The 25,161-nt window shown below is 36.8% G+C and overlaps 4 protein-coding genes across 4 annotated transcripts; all 4 read left to right on the top strand.

The window, feature by feature from the left end:
- The first annotated feature begins 55 nt into the window (after nt 1-55).
- Nucleotides 56-1,392, top strand: LOC130726598 (HMG-Y-related protein A-like). The gene is made up of 2 exons (XM_057577900.1): nt 56-227; nt 641-1,392. The coding sequence occupies exons 1-2, from the start codon at nt 168-170 to the stop codon at nt 1,112-1,114; spliced, it is 534 nt and encodes a 177-aa protein (XP_057433883.1). The 5' UTR covers nt 56-167; the 3' UTR covers nt 1,115-1,392.
- Nucleotides 1,393-14,446: 13,054 nt separating this feature from the next.
- Nucleotides 14,447-15,897, top strand: LOC130725978 (HMG-Y-related protein A-like). Its single transcript, XM_057577171.1, has 2 exons — nt 14,447-14,623; nt 15,023-15,897. The coding sequence occupies exons 1-2, from the start codon at nt 14,573-14,575 to the stop codon at nt 15,500-15,502; spliced, it is 531 nt and encodes a 176-aa protein (XP_057433154.1). The 5' UTR covers nt 14,447-14,572; the 3' UTR covers nt 15,503-15,897.
- A 2,447-nt stretch (nt 15,898-18,344) lies between these two features.
- LOC130724869 (uncharacterized) lies at nt 18,345-19,430 on the top strand. The gene has a single exon (XM_057576139.1). It carries the CDS (start codon nt 18,345-18,347, stop codon nt 19,428-19,430), a length of 1,086 nt encoding a protein of 361 aa, XP_057432122.1.
- Nucleotides 19,431-19,773: 343 nt separating this feature from the next.
- LOC130726942 (THO complex subunit 4D-like) lies at nt 19,774-24,347 on the top strand. Its single transcript, XM_057578259.1, has 7 exons — nt 19,774-19,978; nt 20,619-20,921; nt 21,704-21,847; nt 21,942-22,010; nt 22,308-22,495; nt 22,737-22,787; nt 23,872-24,347. The coding sequence occupies exons 2-7, from the start codon at nt 20,673-20,675 to the stop codon at nt 24,071-24,073; spliced, it is 903 nt and encodes a 300-aa protein (XP_057434242.1). The 5' UTR covers nt 19,774-19,978; nt 20,619-20,672; the 3' UTR covers nt 24,074-24,347.
- Nucleotides 24,348-25,161: the final 814 nt, after the last annotated feature.

Raw genomic sequence — 25,161 nt, 5'->3', positions numbered from 1 at the left:
TTTTTTTATTTTATATTATTTTTTATTGGATTATTTATTATCTCCCTTCAAATCAGATCCTCAATTTCTTACAGATTCTGCTAAAATAAAGACAGTGGTACTCTGAAAACTGTGTTTGCTCTGGGAATCCGAGGTTGAAAAAGCTTCACACTCTGCAACCAACTTCAATGGCCAACGAAGATGGACAAGTTATTGTGAAACCCTCTTCACTTCCTTCATACCGTGAGGTAGCTACCCCTCTTTCTAATCCAGTGTTTTATTAATCAATATTTTTTTCCAACCTTCTAGAGAATTTTAGGGTAGATCAACAAAAATAAAAACAAATTTCCCTTTATCTAAATGCTTCTTCACCATGATTAATTTCATGTCTAATTAATTAATTGTTTATATATAGTTTTCTAGTTTTTTCTGGATATTCTTGCATGCAAATTTCAGAAACATAGGGATATCTAAAATGTTCACTTAATAATTAAATCTGAAATAAGTTATTAGAAATAATTTTGCTAGGGAAAAAAATATTTTATATTTTTGCTGCAAATTCATGAGGCAAGATAGAATTAAATTTTATTGAAAAAAAAAACAAATTTTGGTTTTAGCTTCATGAGGGCTGAATTTAATAGTGTTGGTATTTTATTTTCAGATGATTTTGAAGGCGATTGATGGTCGGAACGAAGAGAATGGGTCCAACAAAACTTCAATAGCCAAGTACATAGAATCTACATATGGTGAGTTGCTGCCTCCGGGTCACAAGGTCCTGCTCAACGTGCACCTTGCAAAGATGAGGGACAGTGGGGAGTTAGTGTTTTGGAAAAACAACTACACTAAGCGTGACATTAACGCGCCGCCGCGGCCCCGGGGCCGCGGCAGGCCCCCAAAGCCTAAGGAACAGGGTGCTGTTGTGGAGTCGCCGAGGCCTAGGGGCCGCCCTGCTAAGGACCCGAATGCCCCGCCAAGCTCTCCCAAGGTTAAGGCCTCAGGTGGGAGTGGCAGGCCTAGAGGCCGGCCTAGGAAGACGGCCCAGCCTGGTGAAGCACTTCCGGTCCCAGCTGGGAGTGGGAGGCCCAGAGGTAGACCTCCAAAGATGCAGTGCACATTGACTGAAATTAGTGCTTAACAATAGAACCCTTGTTTTGGGGTTTAGACCTGATGTGGAAATTGAAGTGTTGTTTTCAGAAAAGAGGATAGATTGGATGTGCTGGGTTAGGTTCTGCTCTGTTTGTGTGTTAGACTTTAGATGAGTTGTTAACATGTTATGTACAATTGTGTAGTGGTAGTTGGCTAGTAGCTGAGCTCTGTGGGTTTGGTTTGTAAATTTTAATTGTTAAACAATGGGGATATGATCATATGAACCTCATAAATTCTTGATTTGAAGAATCTGTGTGTTCTATTCAATTTGATTTCTGTCTCAATCTTCACTGGGTTGCTTTTATACCTTCATCACACGCACATACCTGAAATGTGTATAGAGTCGCATATTAAACATGTTGGAAATGTTGACAACTTGACACAATTCTGAAAGGATTAATTTATCCAAGTGGTGAAAACCTGAAGATATAAGCATTTTCAACACCTAGGTGACTAGGACCAGGGTTACATTAGTTGAAAATGACTGCGATACTGTATGATTTTACAGCTTAGTATACCAATTGATTTTACAGTTTAGTATACCAAACTAGTTACAGAATTTTCATGACTTATGTATGTTTTGACAGCCCTCTTTGTCATGGTACTGTTTTTTCTCAATGTGCCATTTTCAATTATGTTTGACACATTTACATCTACTTTTTGCATTACATTTTCACTCTTTTTTTTTTCTAACTCTCTCATTCCTTCATATATTTATTGCAAATTATATAATTGCACTTTTCGTCCTTAATGTATTACTCTTGTGCAATTTTGGTTCCCTTTGTTTAAAAGGAGCAATTTTGGTACAACAAAGATCTGAACGTGACAATTGGGTCCTTTCGTTAGTTCTCTGTCAAATTTCAAACAGAATATTCTTTTTTACAAACTACACCATCATAAATGACACATCAGTAAATTAAAAAAATAAAAAATAAAACAAATAATTTAAAATAGAAAAGGTTATCCCTAAAATCACTCTTCTACCATCTTCAGTTCTTCACCTTATCACCACGTTAAAAAAAAAACTTCATTATCAATCTTCCATCATATTCACTTTAAAAAAAAATCTTCCACCATATTCACCCAAAAATCCAGAATATCAAAACCCAGAAGTTTTAACGCTTTTCATCTTCCTTCATCCTCAATCCTCCCCCTTCATCCCTTTCTTCTAACAACCCACAAAACTCAGAAATTTTGAACGCTCTTCATCTTCATCTTCCACTTCATCCCCAACCATCCACCTTCATCTAACAGTTCCAAAAGCAAAAAGATTGATATTTGCAACAGAACAAGAATCAAGATAAAATTGATATCTTAGGGTGAATACGTACTCACAACCCCTGCATCTATGCCTTCAGTTTCACAAACCCAAGACCCATCTTCGACTTTCAATTGGTTTTCTTCATCTAACCCCTTCACTAGATTCACTACTAATTTCCAATCTCCCCCTTCCTTCATCCTCAACAGTCAACCCTCCCCCTTCATTCTTTACCTCTGACAACCCATAAAACCCAGGAATCATGATTTGAAACCCCTAAAGTCCAAGGAACCACTGCGCCGTCCTCCTCATCTACCCCTATTACCACCGCGTGTTTGCCCTCTTCGTAACCACCACCATCCAAACTCAAGCCCATGACTCAATGGAGATTTGGGGTTTTGTTGTTACCTCCACAGATCTGCTGAAAAAGATGGGGTTCTGCTATTGCCTCCACTCTCTCTGATTAGGTCATCATCTGGAGAGTAAAGTTTCAATCTTGCTTCAATCCTTGTTTAGGATCTTCATACTTGGACAGTAAAGCTCTGATCTCGGGTTTTGGTTCCGGGTGGTTCCCTTGAGAGAGGAGAAGAAGAAGAAGAAAAAGAAGAATGGAGTGGTTGTGGTGCGGTTATGGTGCTGTACTAACTGCTAATGGAGAGAAGGTGAATGGTTGAAGGAGATGGAAGTTTTATTTTGGGTACAGAAGAAGATGAAATACTAACTGCTAGTTGTATTTTTTTAATTCACCCGTTTTAATTACGTGGAATTCTAGCTGGCGGTAGGGTCAGTGCCATCTCATTAATGAGATCCACGTGTGCTAATTTAACGGAGAACTAACAGATGGATCTAATTGTCACGTCCAGAACTTAAGTGGACCAAAATCGCACGTTTTAAACATAGGGGACCAAAATTGCACAAGCGTTATACATCAGGGACGGAAAGTGCAATTAAACCCAAATTATATCTTACACTTTTCTCTTCCATTTCTATGTTTGTCTAGTAGGCATGGGGTGAAATTGGAGTGTGGGGGCGGATCCAGACATTATATATTAGTGTGACTAAATATAAAAGATATATTCTTTCAAGTTTATCAACATGTCAAAATAATCACAATGGTCGTTCATTGGCTCACATAACCTTTGTTAAGTAAAAATACACGCAAAAGCCCCAAGGGACGGCGTTCGAACCATGTGCCTGGAGGTGATAGACAAATCTCACTTCCACCATACCAACTTCACAATATGAATAGAAATTGAACATTATTATTATAAGCAGTAAAGAAAGACATATTTCTAAGTTTATATATTTTGGAAATATTTCTCACAAAATTTAGTGTGGCTATAGCCACACCTAGCCCCTACATAGATCCGCCCATAACCTATTGTTTTCCTTTTCAAATATGAACCAAACTGGGAAAATATAATTTCTCGTTCATTATCTTTAACATCTCAGTTTTCTTTCATATCATTTTTCTTTGAACAAGCAAAGTGTAACTCTATTTGGATGTAACTCTATTTGGATGTGAAGTGAAAATAAGAAGAAAAAAACATGAAAAAAGATGGAAGGAGAAGAAAAAGAAATTATTTTTAGGTTATTTGGATTTAGTTGAAAAAAGGGAAAATGGACTGAAATGTAGCAAAAATGGAAATAAGTATGATATGCAATTGTCATTTTATCCTCTTGTAGTTTATATGTAAGTCATTTTATCCTCTTGTAGTTTATAACCAGTTAACGTTGAATGTTAACAAGTAAAAACTATATAATATAAAAATTAATTAAATTTTTTGAATTGATTTATTTTTTTGAAAATTTAAATATATTAATAAAGAGGGAGGAGAATAAGCTCGAGAATATGACAAAGGAGATAACAAAAATAAAAAATTTCAACCATCCACAAGAATAAACAACCTCCTAATCACCCTATAAAGAGAAAACAACAGAAACCACCATAAACCAAATAGAAAAGACAAAGGAATCAAAGTTGAAGACCTAAAATAGAACCAATAGCAAAAACCAATAGAGACCTCGACAATCAGGGAGGCCACCACTCCTTCATTTCATGTGTCAGGCCTTATATAGTCGTCTCGTCCTCACTGCCAAACGTACAACTCACAAGCTTGCCAACAAGCCACACCTTCATGGCTCGGGTCTAGTAAGCACCACTTGGAGCATTCCCTGAATACAAGAGAGCAGGATGAACCTAGGGCGTGATCGCACTTGAGAATAATCACCACCATGAACCGCAACCAAATCCACTCAAGTGGTCGGTCGGGGGCATCTGGAAGGGCTTATGATCTCTCTTTACCTTTTTTGGATGTCGTCTCCCAAGAGGAAGAGAAGCAAAAGGGGTCTCGGATGATGCCTCCCTCTCAAAGGTGCAGCCACCAATAGGAGAAGCAACCTCTATAGGCGAGATGTTAAGCCCCTCCACAACTTTAGCACGACGCAACGCCCCGCAGCAAGAGAAGAATAGTTCACTTCGAGCAACCGCTCAAGCAGAAAAGAAAATGGTATCTCAAATAACAAAGAGCATTGTAGACCTTGGTCCCCAAACGAAGCCAAGAAATCACCAACAACCAAAGATGGTACATGAAGCCCCACGACCTCTGGGCTTCTCTCCACCACTACTAAAGCTCTACATTCGATTGAATCTAGCCCCTCCTTTTCCATGTTGACATTAGCAAAACCTATATCCGAGGACGCAGAGTTTGATACCATCAGAGAAGAAAATGCGGCAAACACACCATGCACCCCTTCAAGAGAAAGCAAAGGTTCAATAACACTGAAGAAAATAACCCAGATCGTGCAGAGCGATCTCTAACTAGCCCTAGGGTCCACAAAGAGTACAACACTAGAAAAAGAAGACAATCCCTCTCTCAATCATCATTCCCCTTTACAACATGATCATTGAATCCTAAGACATCAAACTCCGGAAACATAACAACATCTTGGTACCTATGCTTTCGATCATAGAACTCAAGAAAGACATCAAATAAGCCATCATCAACAGAATTTTTTGTTGTTGTAGATTGTGCTCTCCCCTCGGAATCTTGCTCCACAATCTAGAGGCGGATATAAACCTATCCTTCAACGCAAGCTAAGCTTAGGACGAGTCATACACATTCATCTTCACATCCTGCAAAGACTTAAGAATGAAACCACCCACCTTGCAACCCCTGACCTTAGGCACTACAACAACCTTCAACTTTTCCTCATCCCCGAGAAATATAGCTTTCGTCACCGATAAAGTTTCACTTCCCAATCTCACACCATCGAGAGCCTTGATTGTAGAAGAAGTATGATGACCTGAAAGAAAATAGACAAAACCGAAGCGGAACTGTCTCTCAATTTTGCAATTACATTGGATGAAGACGTTTAGAAGCCTCCCAAAATGAGCAAGTAACCAACAAACCTGGTGGTAACCAACCACTTCTTCTATACCATTGACGAATAGAGTAGAGACCCGCCAATCATAAGCCTCGTTGGTCATCTTAGGAATACCCATCACGCCCATGGAGGATCTGAACCCTAGGCCCTGAACCTCCTCTATTATAATAACAACATACGAAAGTTAAAAATAAATAAATTCCCATATTATTTTTGTACAAATAATTCATTTTGTTTTTTTAATTTAACGGGCGGTTATTATATATCATGTTTAATTTCTTAAATTTTGTAATTTGTCCTTGGTTAAATGGTTTATTTAAATTAACGGATAGTTCACTTGTACTACATACATTCTTGTAATCTTATACACACAATTTCTATTTTTTTTTCAAGTACTCCTTGACTTTGGGCAAATGACCATAATTCAACCGATGTGCTTCTTCCGGATGTCATTTGATATTGAATTTACTCTTTTAATTCTTGACGGATGTCACACACCCATCGTATATGGTGTTAGAAGTCTCGCATTGACTAAAAATATGGTTAAACAAGTGTTTATAAAGGGTAAAACAATCCTCAACTATTGCGCTAGCTTTTAAGTTGAGTTAGGCTTCCCTAATTCTAATATGCATGGTATCAGAGCCTATTGATGAAAGGATATTTAATGAAGAGGTTTTCCTCCACTAACTACTATCAAATCTCTTTCAAGACTCAATCGTAGTATAGTATCGGGTTTTGTCGTCTTCACAGGATTGTGTTGCTACGTATTAATCTCACTAGCTAGACATTGTTTGAACAGTTTAAAAGCGATGTGTTTTATTTAGATTTAAATAAAGGAAAACGATAAATAAAGCGATAAAAGAAGTTCACAGAGACAAACAAAGAAGAAAACGTATTTGAAAACGAGTTCACTTGATTTACAACTTATTTTCAACCAATATACTTTTATAAGATGAAATTAACATTTAAGATGATGATAAGAGCTATTCACCTACTAATTTCTTAGCTAAGTGAATCTACCGATTAAGAACCTAGCCTTAATCCCTTAAGCCCTAGTGATCATAAAAGGAGCATTATAGCACATACCTACTCGATAAGACATTCCCAAGCTATGTTCATAACCTAAGAAGTTCATGTCCTAGTGGATAGAATCTCTTACTGTCACTCAAGAAATCCTAATAATTCCTACTAGATAATTCTATCCTAGAGAGGTGAGTATCTCGTGGACTTGTCACTCGATATATATCTCTTTTCCAACTCATGATATTCATACCTAAGAGTTAATGGCTCTTATTGTCACCTAGAAAACCTCAACCCAACTTAAGACAATCATTTCTTAAGATGACTGATGCAAGGGTGGTTTCTCTCATTAACTAAATTCACACCAACATCTCAATTGTCATGCAAATCCTAAAAAGCATCATAGTGGCAAAAGATACATGAACGCGCAAAGAGAATCAATAACCTAAGACATAGGAATTTTTCCCCTTTCTGTGAACTAAGCCTACATTAACTCATCAATTTCTCAATCTATTTATGAATTAATATAAACTCTTTAAATCACCAATTAACCAATTGAAGCATTAAACATAGAGAAAAACACCAAATAATGAAAATCCATACTTATAATTGCATAAAAAGTATATTGAATAAAAGACAAATCAAGTTCTATCATACCGAATACTAAAAGAGAGTCAAAAGATGACAAAAACTGGTAAAGAAGAAAGTGGAACCCAAGATAGAACAGAGCCATGGACGTCTGGAGAAGCTGTCACCTTCCTTCATGGCCCTAACACCGGCCCTCAAGGGCCTAGCCTTCCTCTCCACCAAGCAAGTGCCTCCAAGAGTCTCCCAAGAGTTTATTAGGTTTAGAAGAAGAGAAAAGATGAAAAAAATCCTCAAAAAATAGGTTAAAAACTGATTTTATAGTGTTTTTTCATGTTCTGTGCGTTTTTGTCCTTTTCTGATGCAGCAGGCGATCATGTGCGGTCAGGTGCACCATAACACGGTGTAGCCCCAGAAGTCTGGACGTTGGATAACAGAGGCTGATACATGGCGCGACCTGAGCGCGGGCACACCGGATATGAACTCCTTTAAAGCTGCGAATTTCTTTTTTTTTTTTTCCTTTTTTTTCCTGATTTTCTCTCTCTTCTCATATCTTCTCCTAAAATAAAGCATATAAAAATAGATAAGAGATAAAAAATAAGATAACGCCTTAAAATAAACTTATCTAATCCTAAATTAAAGTAAATAAATTCTAATAATATCTAGAAAAATAATATAAAATGTAGAAAAATACTAAAACCAAATAAAAACATTAAAATGCATGAAATAAGCCTAAAATGTCCTAAAATGACTGAAATATCCTAAAAATTATACTAAACTACATGAAAATAAACTAGAAAAATAGCCTTAAATCCCGAGTCATCACCTATCTTAGATTCATTTGTCGTGGAGACCTTCCATATTTTGGTCATCCGTTGATGTTCATTCCATGCTCCAGATTTCTAGCCCTATGCGTGAAGGGGTGTGTTAGAATTTCCACATTGACTAGAGATATGATCAAACAAGTGTTTATAAATGGTAAGACAACCCTCAATTATTGAGCTAACTTTTGGGTTGGATTAGACCCTTAATTCTAATATATGATTGTATACTCTTCCCAATAAATATTTTTTTCCAAAATTTGAATTTTTGCTCTCATTCCTATTGGAGTCTAGCTTACTTACCAATAAACTACTTTATTGGTGTAATGAATTTATTCTATTCTTCCTTTTTTTATACTCCATTTAATTTACTTAGTGGCTTCAAATATTCTAGTAGCTAGGTACAAAAAATAATTGACATAATGATATTAATGGAATCTTCATGCCTACTTTCGGGTATCTAGGTTCCATTCCAATAATAATAAATCATTTGCAATGTCGAAGAAAAATAAACAAAACATTATAGTTTTATGATACTTTGTCCGTAAAGCATGCCACCAATTATTGATACCTAACAAAGTTCATCTCTTTATCCACTTCAAGGTCCTTCAACCATGTGCACGATAAGGGAACTTTAATGATTTCATTTGGTTCGTGAATATAAATGTGTAAGAATAGAATTTCACTAAGTCATTCAAAACTAGGGATGCTTCAAGAGTTTTTGTGGGTTTGGTTTTGTTCTTCCATAGATTGTGCTACCGACCCCTCTGTTTCCCTTGCGGTGGTTTTAGGTCTTGAACACGGTGGTGAGCTTGTTGTTGTAATAATTACTCAAGGAGTAATAATTACATAGTGTTCCAAAATGACAAATGTGTTGCATTGAATGGATTTGAATGAAGTCCCACATAGAAAGTGGAGTAACTTTTCAAAGCATTTATATATCATTAAATGTCAACCATTTGTTGGAACATTTTGTCATCATTTTGTCAAAAACAACTGATTGTCGAACGGCATCTGATTTCGTGAAGCTAGGACATCAGTCCTTTGCTGAAGTTTAATTTTGTGGGTCCTCTGAAGATTTTATGAAGATATGTTTTTATAGTTACTTGAGGATCAAGTAGCTGTTCCATAAGGGTTTTGATTTGTGGGTTGTTATTTGTTGAAACAATCTTTATTAAAAGATTGGTTTCTATCTTTATGTTTGAATTTTGCAACAATATCTTGGAGATTCAGTTTAGATTTGTTGTTGCAATCTGTTACTTCAGCCCAAGTAAACCCTAGTGCCTACCTGCTGCTGCTGCTGAAGTCTATAAAAAGGATGAAGACCTAAAGCTTGAAGACCACTGAAGCTAATAGAGAGAGAGATCAAGTGTTTTAGGGTTGTTCATTGTTCTTTATCCTTATTTCTTGTGAACAAACTTTGCTCCCTGATTATATAAAGCAAAGTTGTGTTCTGTGTTTTTTGATTCTTCAAACTCTGATTGTTGATTGTTTGTTACCAATCACTGTGGCAGTGATTGAGAGAAAGGGAGAGAGGCTCTCATACTTAGGTTGAGATACTAAGTAGAAATACACTTGGGTAGATTAGGAAGTGAACTATGAACTGTGGTGTTCATGAGTGTCTGTAATTCCTGAATCTTGAGATAGTGGATTTCCTTTCTTTGGGTGCAAACCCTCCAGACGTAGGTGAAGTTTCACCGAACTGGGTTACCAATCTTCTGTGTTCTACTTTATTATTTTTCTGGTTTTGTTACTGTTAGTCAGTTGTCGAACCGGTTGTCCCAGCATCGCGTTCGACATCTGTCCTGTGCGAGAACCGTATTTACGCCATTCAACAAAGAGACAAAGAGAGTATATAGTGCCACATGTGCATGGTTTGGTGGTCCCAAGCTTTTATGTCACATGTTCCATTCACACCACCCCTCGCCGTGGCGACACCGGCGTGGGAGTAGAGGCGCTAGTGGCGGCTTGTAGACGGCACGACACTTTAGCACGACGCATCAACGGCAACCGGTTGCCGTAACGTCCGTTTGTTTTGCTTGTTTTAGAATTCGAATTTTGCACCTGTTCACGAAGGGTTGCAACTATTCACATATTTGTTGGTAACAGACATCATTTATGAAGGGTCGCAACCTTATAAATTGTTCTGTTTTTGCCTATAAATAGAGTGCATGTTCAGAATTCAGAACATACAATCATATCCTCTGTTTTTCCAGAAAACCACTTCCCTTCATTTCGAGTTTTCATTAGTCTTGTGCAAACTCGAAGCAAGGCTGATTATCCTGGGTATTATTGCATCCAAACTCTAAGACGAAATCAGAGAGTGCTTGAAATACTTTAAGGAAAGTGATTTCATCACGATCAAGCTCATTCATTTTCTAACACTTGTCCAAGAAAAGCATGGCGGGAAGGTATCTGCATGAAACACTATGATGCTCAAGTCGGTTTGAAGTCAGAGAAAGAGAACTCAAGGTTCAAGAAGAACATAATGAACAAATGAATAATGTTTATGTAATTAAATGATAAAACATGCATTCATATACTATGAGGCGATGAAGTATAGTTGAGACACTTAACCTTATTGAAGTCATCACGAATAACTTTCGAGACAGGAGCCGCGCTTGAGCATCCTTTGAGTTATCAATTATGTTGGCTCTATTTTTGTTTGGTACACTTATTGGATGAGATAAAATATCTTTTATAGTCATCCTGACGTATCAACATAATAGGTTTTTGGGAACTAAATGTAGCATTGAGTGGTAGAAGATGAACCAGTTTATCTTGATGTGAAGTCTCCATACTTTTCTCTTTTCATTTCAATTTTCATATTTCTATTAACTGATAAATTGAAGTGAGTGAAGAATAAAGTTTTCATATTCAAGATTCAATTGATATTAGTTCAATTCTAAATTTCTGTTACTGATTATATTGTTTATTATATTGATCTTGTGCATTTACATTGAAACTCCAATTTCAACTTACCTAGATATAGAAACAGGTTCTGTTCCATGCTAGAACATAGAGAGGGAAGGTAGTACTCAAAGTGTGAGGAAAGTGATGTGAACGCTTAGAGAGAGAAACTCTAACCGCTTGGAGAGAGAAAATATAACTGAATTTCAATGCTATTATTTCTCAAATGAGCTAAGAGTCCCTTACAATTGGTATTCATCTCCTATTTATAGAGGTGGAGTTGGGTTTTGACGCCTCTATCCTATCCAAATGGGTCAGTTGGGCCTCGGGAAGGGAGGCCCAAGGTCATGGCGCGTTCCCCGCCCAAGGTCAGATCTCCTGGACGAGGGACCCTGGGGTCTCGTCCAGTCCAGGTTCTATCTAATTTACCCCTCTTAGGTAGACTTACATTAATGTTTACAATTGGGATCCACACCTTATTTGGGAAAATTACTCCTTAGGTCCGGGTTAAACACATAGAATGACTTCCTCTAAGTCCTTTCTTAGTGAGAGCACCTCCAGCAATATAAGCCTCCTAGCTTTAACGGTGAATATTATGATTACTATAAGAGGCTGAAATTCTTTATTGAATTTCAATATCTTGATGGGTGGGATATGATAGAGAGTGATACTTATGTCCCTTATACTGAGGTTGATTGCTTAGACAAAATAAGCATAAGAGTTATTGAGTTTGTTTATCAATTATCAACTATATATAACCTTAGAGTTGAACAACACACATCCTAACCTTAGCTTTAGGTTTTAGTGAGTTCTTTAGAATTTCTAAATATAAGACCCTAGAAACTACCCATGATGAAGCCAAAGAATTTAAAAGATCTAGGGCTTAATACATTATATCAAGATTATAAAATGTTTAGAATGAAACCGGGTGCAACAATCATAAAACTTCAAAAGAGGTTCACACGTACATTTAATGTTGTGGTTGTTTTTCTGTTTCACTAACACAATGTTATTTTCACTTGTACTGAACATTGTCTCATAATGTTTGGATAACTTAAACCTACTTTCACCCTAACTCGGTTTTGGCTCAAAATTCACTTTCATCCAACTTAACAAAACCCTTACTTTTACTTTAGCTTTAAGCAATTGGGGATATTAAACTCCGTTTTGAAATTAAAATATCTAAACATAAATCATATTACAACCAACTCATTTTGAATCAAATTCTATTTTACAAACTCACGTTCAATCAAACTCTGTTTTACAAATTGAAATTTAAACATACACTAACAATTCATCTTACTGCTATTGGAAATGTTTTTACTTACAATGATTTGAATCTTAAAGTTCTCAGGTCATGAATCCAGTGAGGTAGCCCCAGGTCACAACTATGTCAATGGCTAAGCATAATGATATTATACATATTTTTTCATGGATATGCACTTGATAGTGATGTGATTCAAGAGTTTATTCATGCACAATTAGTTGATATTTTTATCAAGCTTTTGTCCGAAGAACTGTTTTACAAAATTAGAAGAGAACTAGGCATGTTTGATGAATTCATTGTGAATTAGATAACATCAGGATTAATGTTGCCTATTTAATAAATAAATAAAAATATATACAATATAAAAATTAAAATCCATATTAAATTTTTTCAATTGAATTTCACCACAGTTATATATAAAGATATTTTATGGAATATAAGTATTTTTTTACCTCGAAAATATAAATTGCTCCCTCCAGGAAGTGATCCATAAACCTCCCTCACTCAACCCATATATCCTCTAACTCTTACCCCTTGAGCTATCATTTGAGGACATACATAGTTTTTATTTACCAATTACAAATTCTTGTATTTAAAGCATTTATATGTAATATTTATTAATCAATATTTTCATCTATACATTCTTAAATGAATTTGTATATATATATAAGTTTTTGTGTACAATTATTTTTTTTCTAAAACAAAGTGTATACAAGTATTATTAAATTAATAAGGAAATTTTGTATTTTTAATAACATAAAACTCAAAAAATATGCATTAAAATAATAACATTTTTTGGTTTTGACTAATGTATCTCACAACCAGCAACGGTGAGGGCTGATAAAAAATAAAATAATAATTATATTTTCATATAAATCATAAATTCAAATTTTAATACTCATAACCTGATAACAAAAAACATCCAATCTAATTTTAATCAATTTAATTCATATTAACTAAAAAAAATCAAAACAATTTATATTTATTTTAAACCCAAACCAAACTAACTAGTAATGACCTCTAGCCACAACATGTGGTTTGAGCAAGATTAGACTTTTTGTTAATTTGTTGGACTTGGATGCTGGATCTTTGAGTCTTGAATAAAATAGGTTTACATCAAAAAAAAGGAAAAAGAAAAGTAACATTTTTTTTTGTGGCATCGTAATATTCCCTACTTTCATACCCCAAATTTTAAAAGGCTTAATTGCAACTTTGGTCCCCGACGTTTACCAATGCCACGATTTTGGTCCCCCACCTAATTTAATTACATGGATGGTCCCCGACGTTGTAGGCCGTGTGCAACGTTAGTCCTACTGTTTATTTCTTAATGGAGGAGGCTTACGTGGACGTCCAGTTGGAGAGAGAAATGAGGTATGAGGAGAGAGGGAAGCACGTGAGTATCACGTGACCCTTATATGAACCCATTATACCCAAACCCCTGACCTCCCTGGAACGAAGAAGGTAACGCGATTTAGATCCCTAGGGTTTCAGATTTAGGTATAATGGGTTCATATAAGGTTCACGTGATACTCACGTGCTCCCCTCTCTCCTCAGATCTCCTTTTTCTCTCCAACTAGACGTCCACGTAAGCCTCCTCCATTAAGAAATAAACGGTAGGACTAACGTTGCACGCAACCTACAATGTCGGGGACCATCCATGTAATTAAATTAGGTGAGGGACCAAAATCGTGGCATTGGTAAACGTCGGGGACCAAAGTTGTAATTAAGCCATTTTAAAAAGAAAAGTGGGTAAGAGTTAAGTAGGTCACCTCATCCAGAAAGCAAGAAAAAGCCACCAGAACAGGGTTAGCCTTAAAAAACCTGTGAACCTGTGCACTCACTTGCCACTTCATCAATCCAAGTGACCCCCTCATCATGCATCCTCCACCGTTGGATCATCATCAATCTCCTCAATCTAAACCGTCCATAATCCCAAAAAAAGATGAAGCATGGTGGGTGAAAAAGAGCAAGGGTTTCCATCTTTTTCTTTATTATTTTCCCCTTTTTTTTTTCTCTTTATTTCACAATTTTTTAATTTATTTATTCCCTTTAAATCCAGCCTTCAGATAATTGTTAGTGTCATTGAAACTGTTGCTTTTTGTGAAATTTTTTGAACCTTCCTCTGTCAAAGTTTGTATTTTTATTTTTGTTTGCTTGTGCAAGCTCCTGAACCTGCTTGCTTCTCCATCTGCAACATCAATGGCAACTGAGGAGCTTAACAAACCTTCTTCTCTTCCTCCATATCCTGAGGTAATCTAGCTCAACCCACCTCCCATTTTCTCTTCTTCTTCTTCCAAAATTGGTTCTTCAAAATAAAATTCTTAGCTTAATCATGGCCTAATTCTAAGAGCTAAATATTGATTCAAACATTTTTACTAATGAATCTTAAGGAAAAAAAATATTTTTTTAACTGTTTGGTCACATCTTCAATGCACAAAACCAGATGAGTTTGCTGTTATAAGCTGATCTGGTTTGTGCACTGATTTTGATGTGTTTTGCTCAATTTTGACTCACAGACCCATTAACCTGAGATGTGATTTTTCATGTGATTTAAGCTGTGTTTCTCAAAAAGACTCAATTTTGATGATACCCATGTGAGTTTTTTCTTGTTTGCTGATGTTGTTATGTTGTGTTTCTTTGTTGTTGTAGATGATAATGAAAGCAATTGAAGCTGTTGGAGACACTGGTGCGAACAAATCAGCCATATCAAACTACATAGAGTCCACCTATGGTGATGTTCCAGCAGGGCACACAACCCTTCTGACCCACCACCTCAACCAGATGAAGGACAGTGGTGAGATTGTGTTCTTCAAGAACAACTACATGAAGCCTGACCCAAATGCCCCACCAAAGAGAGGGCGTGGAAGGCCACCTAAGCCTAAAGACCCAAATGCTCCTGAGGTTACTACTGCTGCTCTGGGGCCACCAAGGCCTAGGGGTCGCCCTCCAAAGGACCCTAATGCTCCACCAAAACCACCAAGTGAGAAAGTTTCAAGTGGGAGGCCTAGAGGGAGGCCAAAGAAGATTGCGAGGTCCGAGGCGGCTTCAACGCCAGGATCCACCGGGAGGCCAAGGGGTAGGCCTCCTAAGGTGAAGCCTCAGATGACTGAAGTGAGTGTTGAACAATAGAGGGTGATCGAAGTTAGTACATGTTTGAATTTGTGTTGAAAATCACGTTTGGTGCATTGAAAATTAAAATTGCGTGTTATGAGGGGCCAAATGTGATCTATGGGCATCAACAGAAAACCAGACATGTTGTAGTAGTGGTGGTGTTGGATTGATCTTCCTCCCTAGTAGTAGTTGTGGTATTAGTTTTTGTTAGTGTCAATGTAATTGGTTTGTAAAATTGTGTAGTGGGTTAGCTAGTTCTATGGTGGAGGATGAGGCTATGTTTGTTTTCTAGTTATCAATTAGACAGCAATGACTAGATCTGGTGATAAATTGTGTTTCTATTTGTGGTGCTCTTAATTTTATTCTAACTTGAAAAATCTTTAATGTGGAAAAGGGTGTCGTTGATTCTCAAATTGCTTTTTTCATATGGTTTAATTGGAAATGCAATCTAACATGATGGGCTTTGTTGAGCACTGTAGCTAACCGTAGGCAGGGAGTGAGGGAAAAAAGCCGAGGAACTGGGACACGATGTAATGAAATTTTGACTTTTGATGGATGCTACGAGTTATGATATATACACACCTCTTCACTTATTTTTCATTTTCATTCTATTTATTTCTCTCTTCTTTATCAATTAAATTACATATCACATTTTTACTTTCTCTCTCTTTTCTTCCTATCTCTCTCTTCTTCCACTTCTCTACACCTCAAAATTGAGGTGAGGTGTGGAGATATAATTATCCGGATGCTACTGCAAGAACCTCGTACGTCACTTGTTCTTTCTCTGTTGTTGTCTTGGATTTGGCCTTCCTAGGTGTTATGTTTAGCTGGCAACAAGTCATGTCTTTTCTTCTATGGTGGATTGATAAATTAGTTTGACCACGGGAGTGTGCTTGACTGCTTGCATAGTGTTCATGGTATCAAACTTATGATAAAATAATAATGTTTTGTTTACCCCTCTTTTCTAATTTAACCTCAAAGAAATAGAAGATGAAAGAGGAAAAAGAGATATTAAAATTTGTATGAGAGATAAAAGTAGAGTGTGAATAAATCATTACTCATGGTAAAACACAAACTTTAGCTAAATTTGATTTGGGTAAATTATTTGTAGGTAGTAGTTAATTTTGCATTATATGTTTTTGTGAGAGGTAGTGTGGGTTTGCTTTATTAGTATTAAAGTCAATACTAATACGATTTCACGTATTTTAATGTATTAATAAAGAAGTTAGAATTTACCTTCTTGAGTTTAACGTGAATTAGATAAGAAAGATTTTGATATGGGTGTAACTTATCTTAATGCATCAGTAAAGAAGTTATAATTTATCACGAGCTTAACGTGAATTAGAAAAACAAGATTTTGACATGTCAACTCAATAAGGATCTGTGATGACTTCAGCAGAAATCCAAATGCACACTTAAATTTTAATAAATTAATAATTCTTTTCAACAGGAGGAGGATGCACAAGCTTGACACGCAAAAAATATGTTTGAACGAATTCCGTCAGTTCAAACATAACTCTAAGCGTAATAATCCGAACGTTTGTTTCACTTTGAAGGATTTCATGGTATTCTACCTCATGAGTATGATACCATGCTGGTCATGATATACGTGAAGCGAGTCCAACTAACCAATGGAGTTCAACAAATCTGCTTCAGCTGGATCTCCAAGAAGAATATTTTAAGCATATTGGGTCTTCATTGGTTGGTTTTGAAAGTGACGGGTAGCGAGAATACGTAGAGTTAAAAACCATGATTGGAGAAGCACTATTAAAAAAACGTGGGTTTTAGCGACGACCACTAAAATTTTTAACTTAAATTCATGATTGTGATTTAGCAGTGATTGTTTGTTTATAACAGCAGATGTAACCTGCGCTAAATTTTAATAAATAAAAATTCATGTTTCGCACTCTAACAAGGTTTTATTCATAATTCACTTACCATTTATGAAAAACCCTCAACCTCTCATCCTAGAAACCCTCAAAATTTTCCCTCACATTTATGAAACCCTAACCTCCCTTCATTTGCACCAGCTCACCAATCTCAATCTGCACCGCAAGACACATTTTTTTAGATAAAGTCATTCAGCAGGTTGGTAGAGAAATGAACGCTTACCTCAATCTTCCCCTCATTTGCAACGCCCGTTTGCGATTCTTAGTCCCCCTTAGTCTTTCCCATATTTGCACCACTTCGTGCATTGTCATTGCTCCCTCTAAGATGTTGTGTTCCATTGTCACCGTTGTTTTGTGACCATGGTGTTGCCCCCAAGCTTTGCTCCGAACTGTGTGGCCGTCCTCGGAATTGCGCTCCGCCTTCATTTAGTGTCATCATGGATTGTTGTACTTCTCTATCTTTATTGGTGCTTGCTAGGATACTTCAACACTTTGTTGAGATATGATACAAGACGTGACGTTGACCAATAACATTTAAGTGAGTGTTTTTCTTCTTTATATCATATATGTTTTAAAATGAATAAAAAATTAAAATACACTGCCAGATGTCGGTTTCCTATTGGTACACGTCAAATCGCGTGAGTCATGTACCATACAATAAGGGTGTGGTAGAATTCACTTTCTTTATTTGATGTTGTCTCTTTATAACGTTTATTCTCTCCTTCAGCTATGAGTCTCTGACTGTAGTTTTGTAGTTAAATATTTGTTTCTTCTTGTTTCTTTGTTTGCGCTAGTCACCCAATTTTTTAGGATTTCTAGCTTTTCTTTTATTATGATATTTTTTAATATTATACTTGGTTCGTAAATCCAACTCTTGGAAGCATGACCTGGTGGATTTTATTTTCCACCCAGCTACTGTTTTGATTATTTTACAAATTCTTTTGCCTTTGCATGGTGGTATTGATACTCTTATGTGGCCTGAAACTGTGGATGACAATTATTGTTCCAAATCTAGATATGTTTTTGTTCGCAGGAAGGTTCTTGGTGCTTGCTCTTCAACATCTTCTCAGTCTTCGCTTCCTGCACCCTTGTGGAAGAAGTTTTGGCGTACCGATGCTCAACCCCGTTGCAAGGAGGTGGCGTGGCGTGTGGTCTCTGGTTTGCTGCCTGTCCGTGCTTCCCTTCGCCGGAGAGGCCTTGATGTTGACCCTTTGTGCCCGTTGTGCGCCAGTGATGAGGAGACGATATTTCATTTGTTTGTATCTTGTCCTGTTGCACAGAGCTTCTGGTTTGGTTCTCTTTTATCCCTTCGGTTGCACAGGTTTGGAAACATGGAGGAATTTTTGGCTGATTTTCTCCCTGCGGCAGATGATGATGCTCTCGCGGTTTGGCAGGCAGGTGTGCATGCTCTTTGGGAGGCGCGTAACCGTGTTGTTTTCCAGGGTGGTGAGGTGCCTGTCCTGGTTGTTGTTGTGGTACAATGCTGTTGTATGCTAGCTGCTGCTCCCGTCGTGGACGCAGCCGTGGTGCCCAGACCAAGCCCGACGTTACCATCTTCTTGGGTAAGGCCGACGCACAAAATCTACAAGCTAAATTTCGATGCAGCGGTGGCATCCACGGGGCTGGTGGGTTTTGGTTTGGTTGTGCGGGATAGGCATGGTGAGGTTCTTGCTTCTGCAGCACAACACCTCCTTCATGCTTCTTCGCCAATCATGGGGGAGGCAATGACTCTTAGGTGGTCCATGCATCTTGCTGTTCAGATGGATTTTCGGCGTGTGCTGTTTGAGACAGAGTGTTTACAGCTCTTCCAGCGTTGGAAGAAGCCGCCAGATGGTAGATCTTATTTAGCTAGTATTATTGCTGATTGTTTCATGTTATCTCATTTTTTTGATTATGTTGACTTGTCTTTTGTTCGCCGGGGGGGCAATTTTGTTGCTGATTTCCTAGCTGGTAATGCTTCCAATTACTCTGACATGGTTTGGTTGGAAGAGGTTCCAGTTGAGGTTATTGATTTGGTTCATGCTGATGTAATGACTTCTATGCCTACTTTTGCTTAATAAAATTGCAGTTTCCATTAAAAAAAAAAACAAATATGAACCAAATTGTATATAAAATAAATAATTTAATTCAAAAGCATGTTAGTGATAGGTACTCATTACAATTCTAATGACGAAAAAGTGACGAGTCACAATTATAATAGAAAACCTCCGTCGTAGCCCACAATATGCTTTTTTTTTTTTATCAAATTGAAGAAAATTTATTTTGAGATAAAAAATACATGTAACAACAACCCATTCTGTCCTTTTGTTTTTGTTCAAAACCCATAAACCAGAGTCCAGAGCCCAAGCCCTCGTTTCTTTTATTTTATTAGACGCGGTTTGAAGATACGCAAAATATATAAACAGTGCCTTTCTCAGTTGCGAAGCTAAATCCAACTCTCTCTCTCTCTTTCTCTTTCGCAGAAACCCTAAAACCCCCCCTTTTCTCTGAAGCTTCATCAAGCTTTTGCCCCCAAAAACACGCTCTCTCTCCCAATCTTCTCCTTCCGATTCTTCTTTGCACACTTCATTCCCTTCTCCTTTCGTAGATTTGTTATCATCTCAAGGTAATTTTCTTCTTTTCCTCTATTTGTTCCCCTCTAATTGCGATTCCGATGCGTTTCGACTAGATTAGGGTTCTTCAGTTTCTAGTTTGTGATTTGTGTATAGTGTTGTTGAACTCTGTAATTCGCCAAATTGAGATATGATTTTATTTGTTTTTCAATGCCTTTTTCATGCTTTTGTGTTGGGTGGGTGTGTGGGGGATCAGAAGCTCTGATCCATTACTGCTATAGTGCTGTCTGTTAAGGAGATCATTCTGTTGTTTCTATTTTCTTACAAAATTGGAAGCTGGAAATTAAGTGGGTTTTTTTTTTTTAATTTGGGTAGTGTTAAGACTGAAGAGAGATCATATAGTCGAAGGCATTCGTTAGAATTCTCTGTTAATTGTGTTGGGTGTCTAAAAATTCAGAAGGGAATGTTAAAGGTGGGATCTGCTAGTTGGTATTTTGGCATTTTCTGGTGGGCTGGTCTCCAAATTGTAGATTCTTTTGGGGTGTTACAGTTTCATAATATATATTTGGCCAATAATTTCTGGAGCTTACTTTAGTTTGTATCAACAATATTGTCATCATAGTAGGCGTGTCATTCTTTGTTGTTTACGTTAGGACATGTACATGTAACTGATTTCATTCATTGTTTTTGCAGGTTAACAATATCTAAATTTCTTGAAGGGTCAGACTTTGTTAAAGTGCAAGTGCTATGGCTTCTTCATTGGATATGTCACTTGATGACAGAATCAAGAACAGGAGTAGCAGAGGGAGAGGTAGAGGACGTGGTGGAGCCCGTTCTGGCCGTGGACCTAGCAGGACTCTTAATGGTGGAAGAATGACTGGTGCCTTTGGTGGTAGAAGAATGACTGGTGCTGTTAATGGTGGAAGAACAACTGGTGCTGTTCGTAGAGGTCCTCTTATGGTTACCACGCGGCCATCATCCTATGCTATTGCCAAGGCAAGCTCAAAAAACGTGGATGCTTATACATGTGCTTGAGATTCTGATATTCTATAATATACCCAATAATGAGACAAATCAGCATTATAGAAACTCAAAAGCAAGAGGAACTCCTTTAGTATTTGTTCCTTGGAGAAGCTCATGCTTGATCGTTTTGCAATTAGTATACACCTAAGAGTTGTTTGCTTTTGTTTTTGGGGGCTTTGCTACAGATCTCTGATGTGTGCAGGAGTTCTTTGATGATTCCTGGCATATTTTGTGAAGGAGCTTCATTAGGTGAATTTCAAAATGGAGCTCTTTCCAGTAGCACAAAAATCATATAACTATATAAGGGGGGTTAAATTCTCTAAACCACGATAATCCGTTTCATTTACATAAATGTTTGGCTGGTTTGTCTGGGATGGCGTTTTATTGGGATCCTCTTACTAAGTTGGGTTCAATGGTGCAAGAATTCAGTTTACTTCCCCATTTCATGGTATTTTGCAAAGGAGGTTTTCACATAACATCAGAACTGGAGCTCTCACTTGTGGCATTGCACTGGTTCATATGCAGTGGCTGAATTCTTACTCCCGTTTACAACCTTTTACCTAGAGCTTTGATGGTTGAGTATGGATTATCCTTTGAATTTATTGCCGTGGCCAGATCTACTTCCTTAATAACATTTTTGTTCTGTTTTCTCGGGGATTTTCCTACACTGACTAATCTTGAAGAATGATTAATAATGTTTTCTGGTCATAATCTGACGTCTTCTTTTGCCTCTGGAAACTGTTTGGTTTGGACAGTCTATTCGCAGAACCAGGCCTTTTCCATGGCAGAATGATTTGTTTGAAGATAGCTTAAGAGCTGCAGGGATTCAAGGAATAGAAGTTGGCACCAAGTTGTATGTTTCCAACTTGGACCATGGAGTAACCAATGAAGACATAAGGGTATATGCTGTCATATTAATATATGCTTCGTTCTTAGTCACTTTTTCCACCCAACCGCTCTAGAAGTTCTCCTGAAACTTGATTTGCAACTCAGGAACTTTTCTCTGAGCTTGGAGACCTGAAGCGCTATGCTGTTCATTATGACAAAAATGGACATCCAAGTGTATGTATTGGAATTTGTATTCTAAACTCAATTGCTATTTTATTTTCTGCATCTTGTTCTTGATTATTAATTCACTTATACCTCAGTTTGGGGTCTTTTATGAGAGCAGCATTTGTTATTTTTGGGGGGGCGGTGAGGGCAAAGTTTTCAAAAACGTGAAATGTTTCAGAACGTTGTGATCTCCTTAGCCATGGCATTTTTTCCATACTCAATAGTTTTGTCTAATGCATATCATCTTTTCAATTGTGATTATCATTTTCTTAAGCTAAATATTTAATACATTTCAATGTGTAACAGGGTTCAGCTGAAGTTGTCTATACTAGAAGGAGTGATGCATTTGCTGCTCTCAAACGATATAATAATGTACTTTTGGATGGGAAGCCCATGAAGATTGAAATTGTAGGTGCTGATTCAGAATTGCCCATATCTGCTCGTGTGAATGTCACTGGGGTGAATGGACAGAGAAAGAGGACAGTTGTGATGACGTAAGTTATCATGAAGGCTTTTGTGTGATAAAAATGTGTTCGTCTGTGTATCTGTTGTGAAATAAGTTCATGTTTATTTTTTAATTCCAAAAATGATGTTTACACGACCAATATATGCAGCAGCTGGCATATATCTTTACTCTATAATGTTCGAAGTTCTTTTGTAATCATTCATCTACTTTTGGTAAAAAAAAAAGTAAGTACTTCAGATTGTGTGTGCTGATGTTTAAAGGATTTGCAGGCCTGGAGGTGGTCGAGGTGGAGGTCCAGCTTTGGCTAACCGTGGTGCTGGGTAAGTCTTACATTTGTTATCTTTTATTGATTAAACTTGCTGAAATATATTCATTGAGCTTTCTACAATTAAGTTAATAATATGCATATACATACATATATTTTTTTTTGTCAGTCTATCATATTAATAAGATTTAGGTCATTGTCTTCCTTATGTTTATAGTTCTCTATTTACTGTAAGGTCAAGTGGTTTTTAATTTTTTGTCTTCATGTTTAGATGGGATTTCATTAGAGTACTTGCAATTGTGACTTGCAAAGGATTTGGCATTTGCCAAGCCCTCTTTAGTTGCTGTTTCATCCTACTTTTACCTAGTTTTTTAGCCGTGTTTTATTATGATGATTTTATATCATCCCTCTTTAAGGTTTTTTTTAATAATTGTAACCAAATGAAATTGACTTCTACTTAATCTCTAAAATAGTTAATTTTTTTACAGAGCTAAAACCAGTTTTAAAAGCTTTCACAAACGAGCCCCATATTTATAGATCATTTATTTAGAATCTCTGTAATGTGCATGTCACATGTCTTTGCAAGAATAGTCAAATTTGTCTACAGTATTGACCATGTTTAGAATTTTCAGATTCTGGTAGACAGATATTGAAATATTTGCATACATAAATCCTTTAAAGCACTTTAGAATGTAGAAACTTATGAGTGGTACTCTTGGATATTGGTTTCTTCACTGATTGTGTCTTGCCACTCTTACCATCATCAAAGCAAGGATTAGTTTTTCTTTCTTTCTGAAATTGGTGAATTACCCTGCACATAATGAACAGGCAAGATGTTTATGGTGTTTTATTTTGATTGGCCGTGCTTGAGTTTTTGTAGTTCTGGTCCAATTTCTTTAGGAGTCCTAGTGGGACTTGGGTAATGTGCTTCTTTGTATGATTTTTTTCTGTTAACTTGCCTTGCTTGCTAATGAAGGTATTTGTGGGGTTGCATGAATCTTCTTAATTGTCCCCGAAGCATTTTCAGTAGACCTGTGCTGTGTTGAAATATTCAAATGATCTTATAGTTTCTTTGTTTTCATTCACTTCAGTTAAGTTGTTTACCAAAGACTTCTCTTCATTTGTTTATTTATATACAGTTGGGGACGCCGTGGTGGCTCAAGGAGTGCTATTGGTAGTGGGAGTGTACGTGGACGTGGTGGAGGACGTGGGGGCGGCCGAGGCCGTCGTGGCAGGGGTGGAGGCCGGGGTCGTGGAAGAAAGGGTTGGGTTGAGAAGTCGGCTGAGGAACTTGACAAGGAACTGGAGACCTATCATGCTGAGTCCATGCAAATCTCTTGATCTTAGAAGTAGTCTTATTTGCTTTGTACAGAGGAGCTTTAAGTTTTTCCATGGCGTTACTTGTTTTTTATTATACTGGGCTGTTAAATGTGCCATTCTTGTGAGGGTCTGAATGATTGCTTTGGTGATTTTAAGTTCAGATTATATAGATTATTGTTGCATTTTTGCCTATTGTTATTGGTCAAATTTGCAATTGTCGGGCTCCATTAGCTGGTCTCCCAGTCTTCTGTCTTGAAGATTTTCTCATCTTACAAGAAATTAGTTTTTTGGTTCAGTTGAACTCTAGTTTTTAACATGCTTCTTCAGTGTTCTGTTAAGCAGTTATATGTCAATCTTTTTAAAACAGTTTAGTATTTTCTGTGCTGATGGTTTGTTTGACTTGCATGTTATTGTTTTGGATTAAAAATGTATGTATTACAAATGTGAAGAACATGTTTTTATTTTTAAAACAACGAACCAAATGTTTTGCGAGCTTGAAATTGGAATATAGGTGATTTGAAAATTTGAAGTGATAGTAAATACCGCTTATTTTAAACAACAGATTTTTATACTATTTTTATAAAAAATCTGTTTTATACTATTGTAATCAAGCAACCCTGTAATTTGTATTAGTCTGATTATACTTGAATTTGTTTAAGATGGGCAACACTTTGTCCATTTCAATGATAAGATCTTTCGATGTTATATTGTCTCTTTACCGCTTTGAATCTCATTTGATAATCTTGTCTACAATTATTACCATCTTTTAATTGCGTCTAAGCTAATGATAGGAATGTTTTTTTGGTCTTTGATTAAAAAAAGAACCCTATTAACGTTCATGAGATTAACAATCAGGTCTGGCAACTTCTCTTTTGAAACGAATGATGAGAGCATTTAAAACTTGAATCTATACATTAATATAATGCTTTAGAAAAACATAATTTGAGCATCTACAAGGAAACACTATTTTCATTCGCATCAAGCTTGCCTAGCAGTATAGACTAGAAAAGAATTGATTGGAAAAGTTGAAATATATACCTTGCTTTAGTAACATTCGCAACTAAGAAAATTGTCCTTGTCATAACAGATGAACAATTTCAGAACCGACA

Source organism: Lotus japonicus, chromosome 6 (assembly GCF_012489685.1).
Source record: "Lotus japonicus ecotype B-129 chromosome 6, LjGifu_v1.2".
In the NCBI taxonomy this organism is placed as follows: domain Eukaryota; kingdom Viridiplantae; phylum Streptophyta; class Magnoliopsida; order Fabales; family Fabaceae; genus Lotus; species Lotus japonicus.
The sequence above is the reverse complement of the archived record's forward strand: the minus strand, read 5'-3'. Positions and strand labels throughout refer to the sequence as shown.

Excerpts from the sequence above, each read along its gene's own strand:
- LOC130726598 (XM_057577900.1), top strand. The coding sequence starts at position 168 with ATGGCCAACGAAGATGGACAAGTTATTGTGAAACCCTCTTCACTTCCT. Across the intron at positions 228-640 it reads CACTTCCTTCATACCGTGAG|ATGATTTTGAAGGCGATTGA; the intron begins GTAGCTACCCCT and ends TTTTATTTTCAG.
- LOC130726942 (XM_057578259.1), top strand. The coding sequence starts at position 20,673 with ATGGCTTCTTCATTGGATATGTCACTTGATGACAGAATCAAGAACAGG. Across the intron at positions 21,848-21,941 it reads TAACCAATGAAGACATAAGG|GAACTTTTCTCTGAGCTTGG; the intron begins GTATATGCTGTC and ends TTTGCAACTCAG. Across the intron at positions 22,788-23,871 it reads TTGGCTAACCGTGGTGCTGG|TTGGGGACGCCGTGGTGGCT; the intron begins GTAAGTCTTACA and ends ATTTATATACAG.
- LOC130724869 (XM_057576139.1), top strand. The coding sequence starts at position 18,345 with ATGTGGCCTGAAACTGTGGATGACAATTATTGTTCCAAATCTAGATAT.
- LOC130725978 (XM_057577171.1), top strand. The coding sequence starts at position 14,573 with ATGGCAACTGAGGAGCTTAACAAACCTTCTTCTCTTCCTCCATATCCT. Across the intron at positions 14,624-15,022 it reads CTCTTCCTCCATATCCTGAG|ATGATAATGAAAGCAATTGA; the intron begins GTAATCTAGCTC and ends TTGTTGTTGTAG.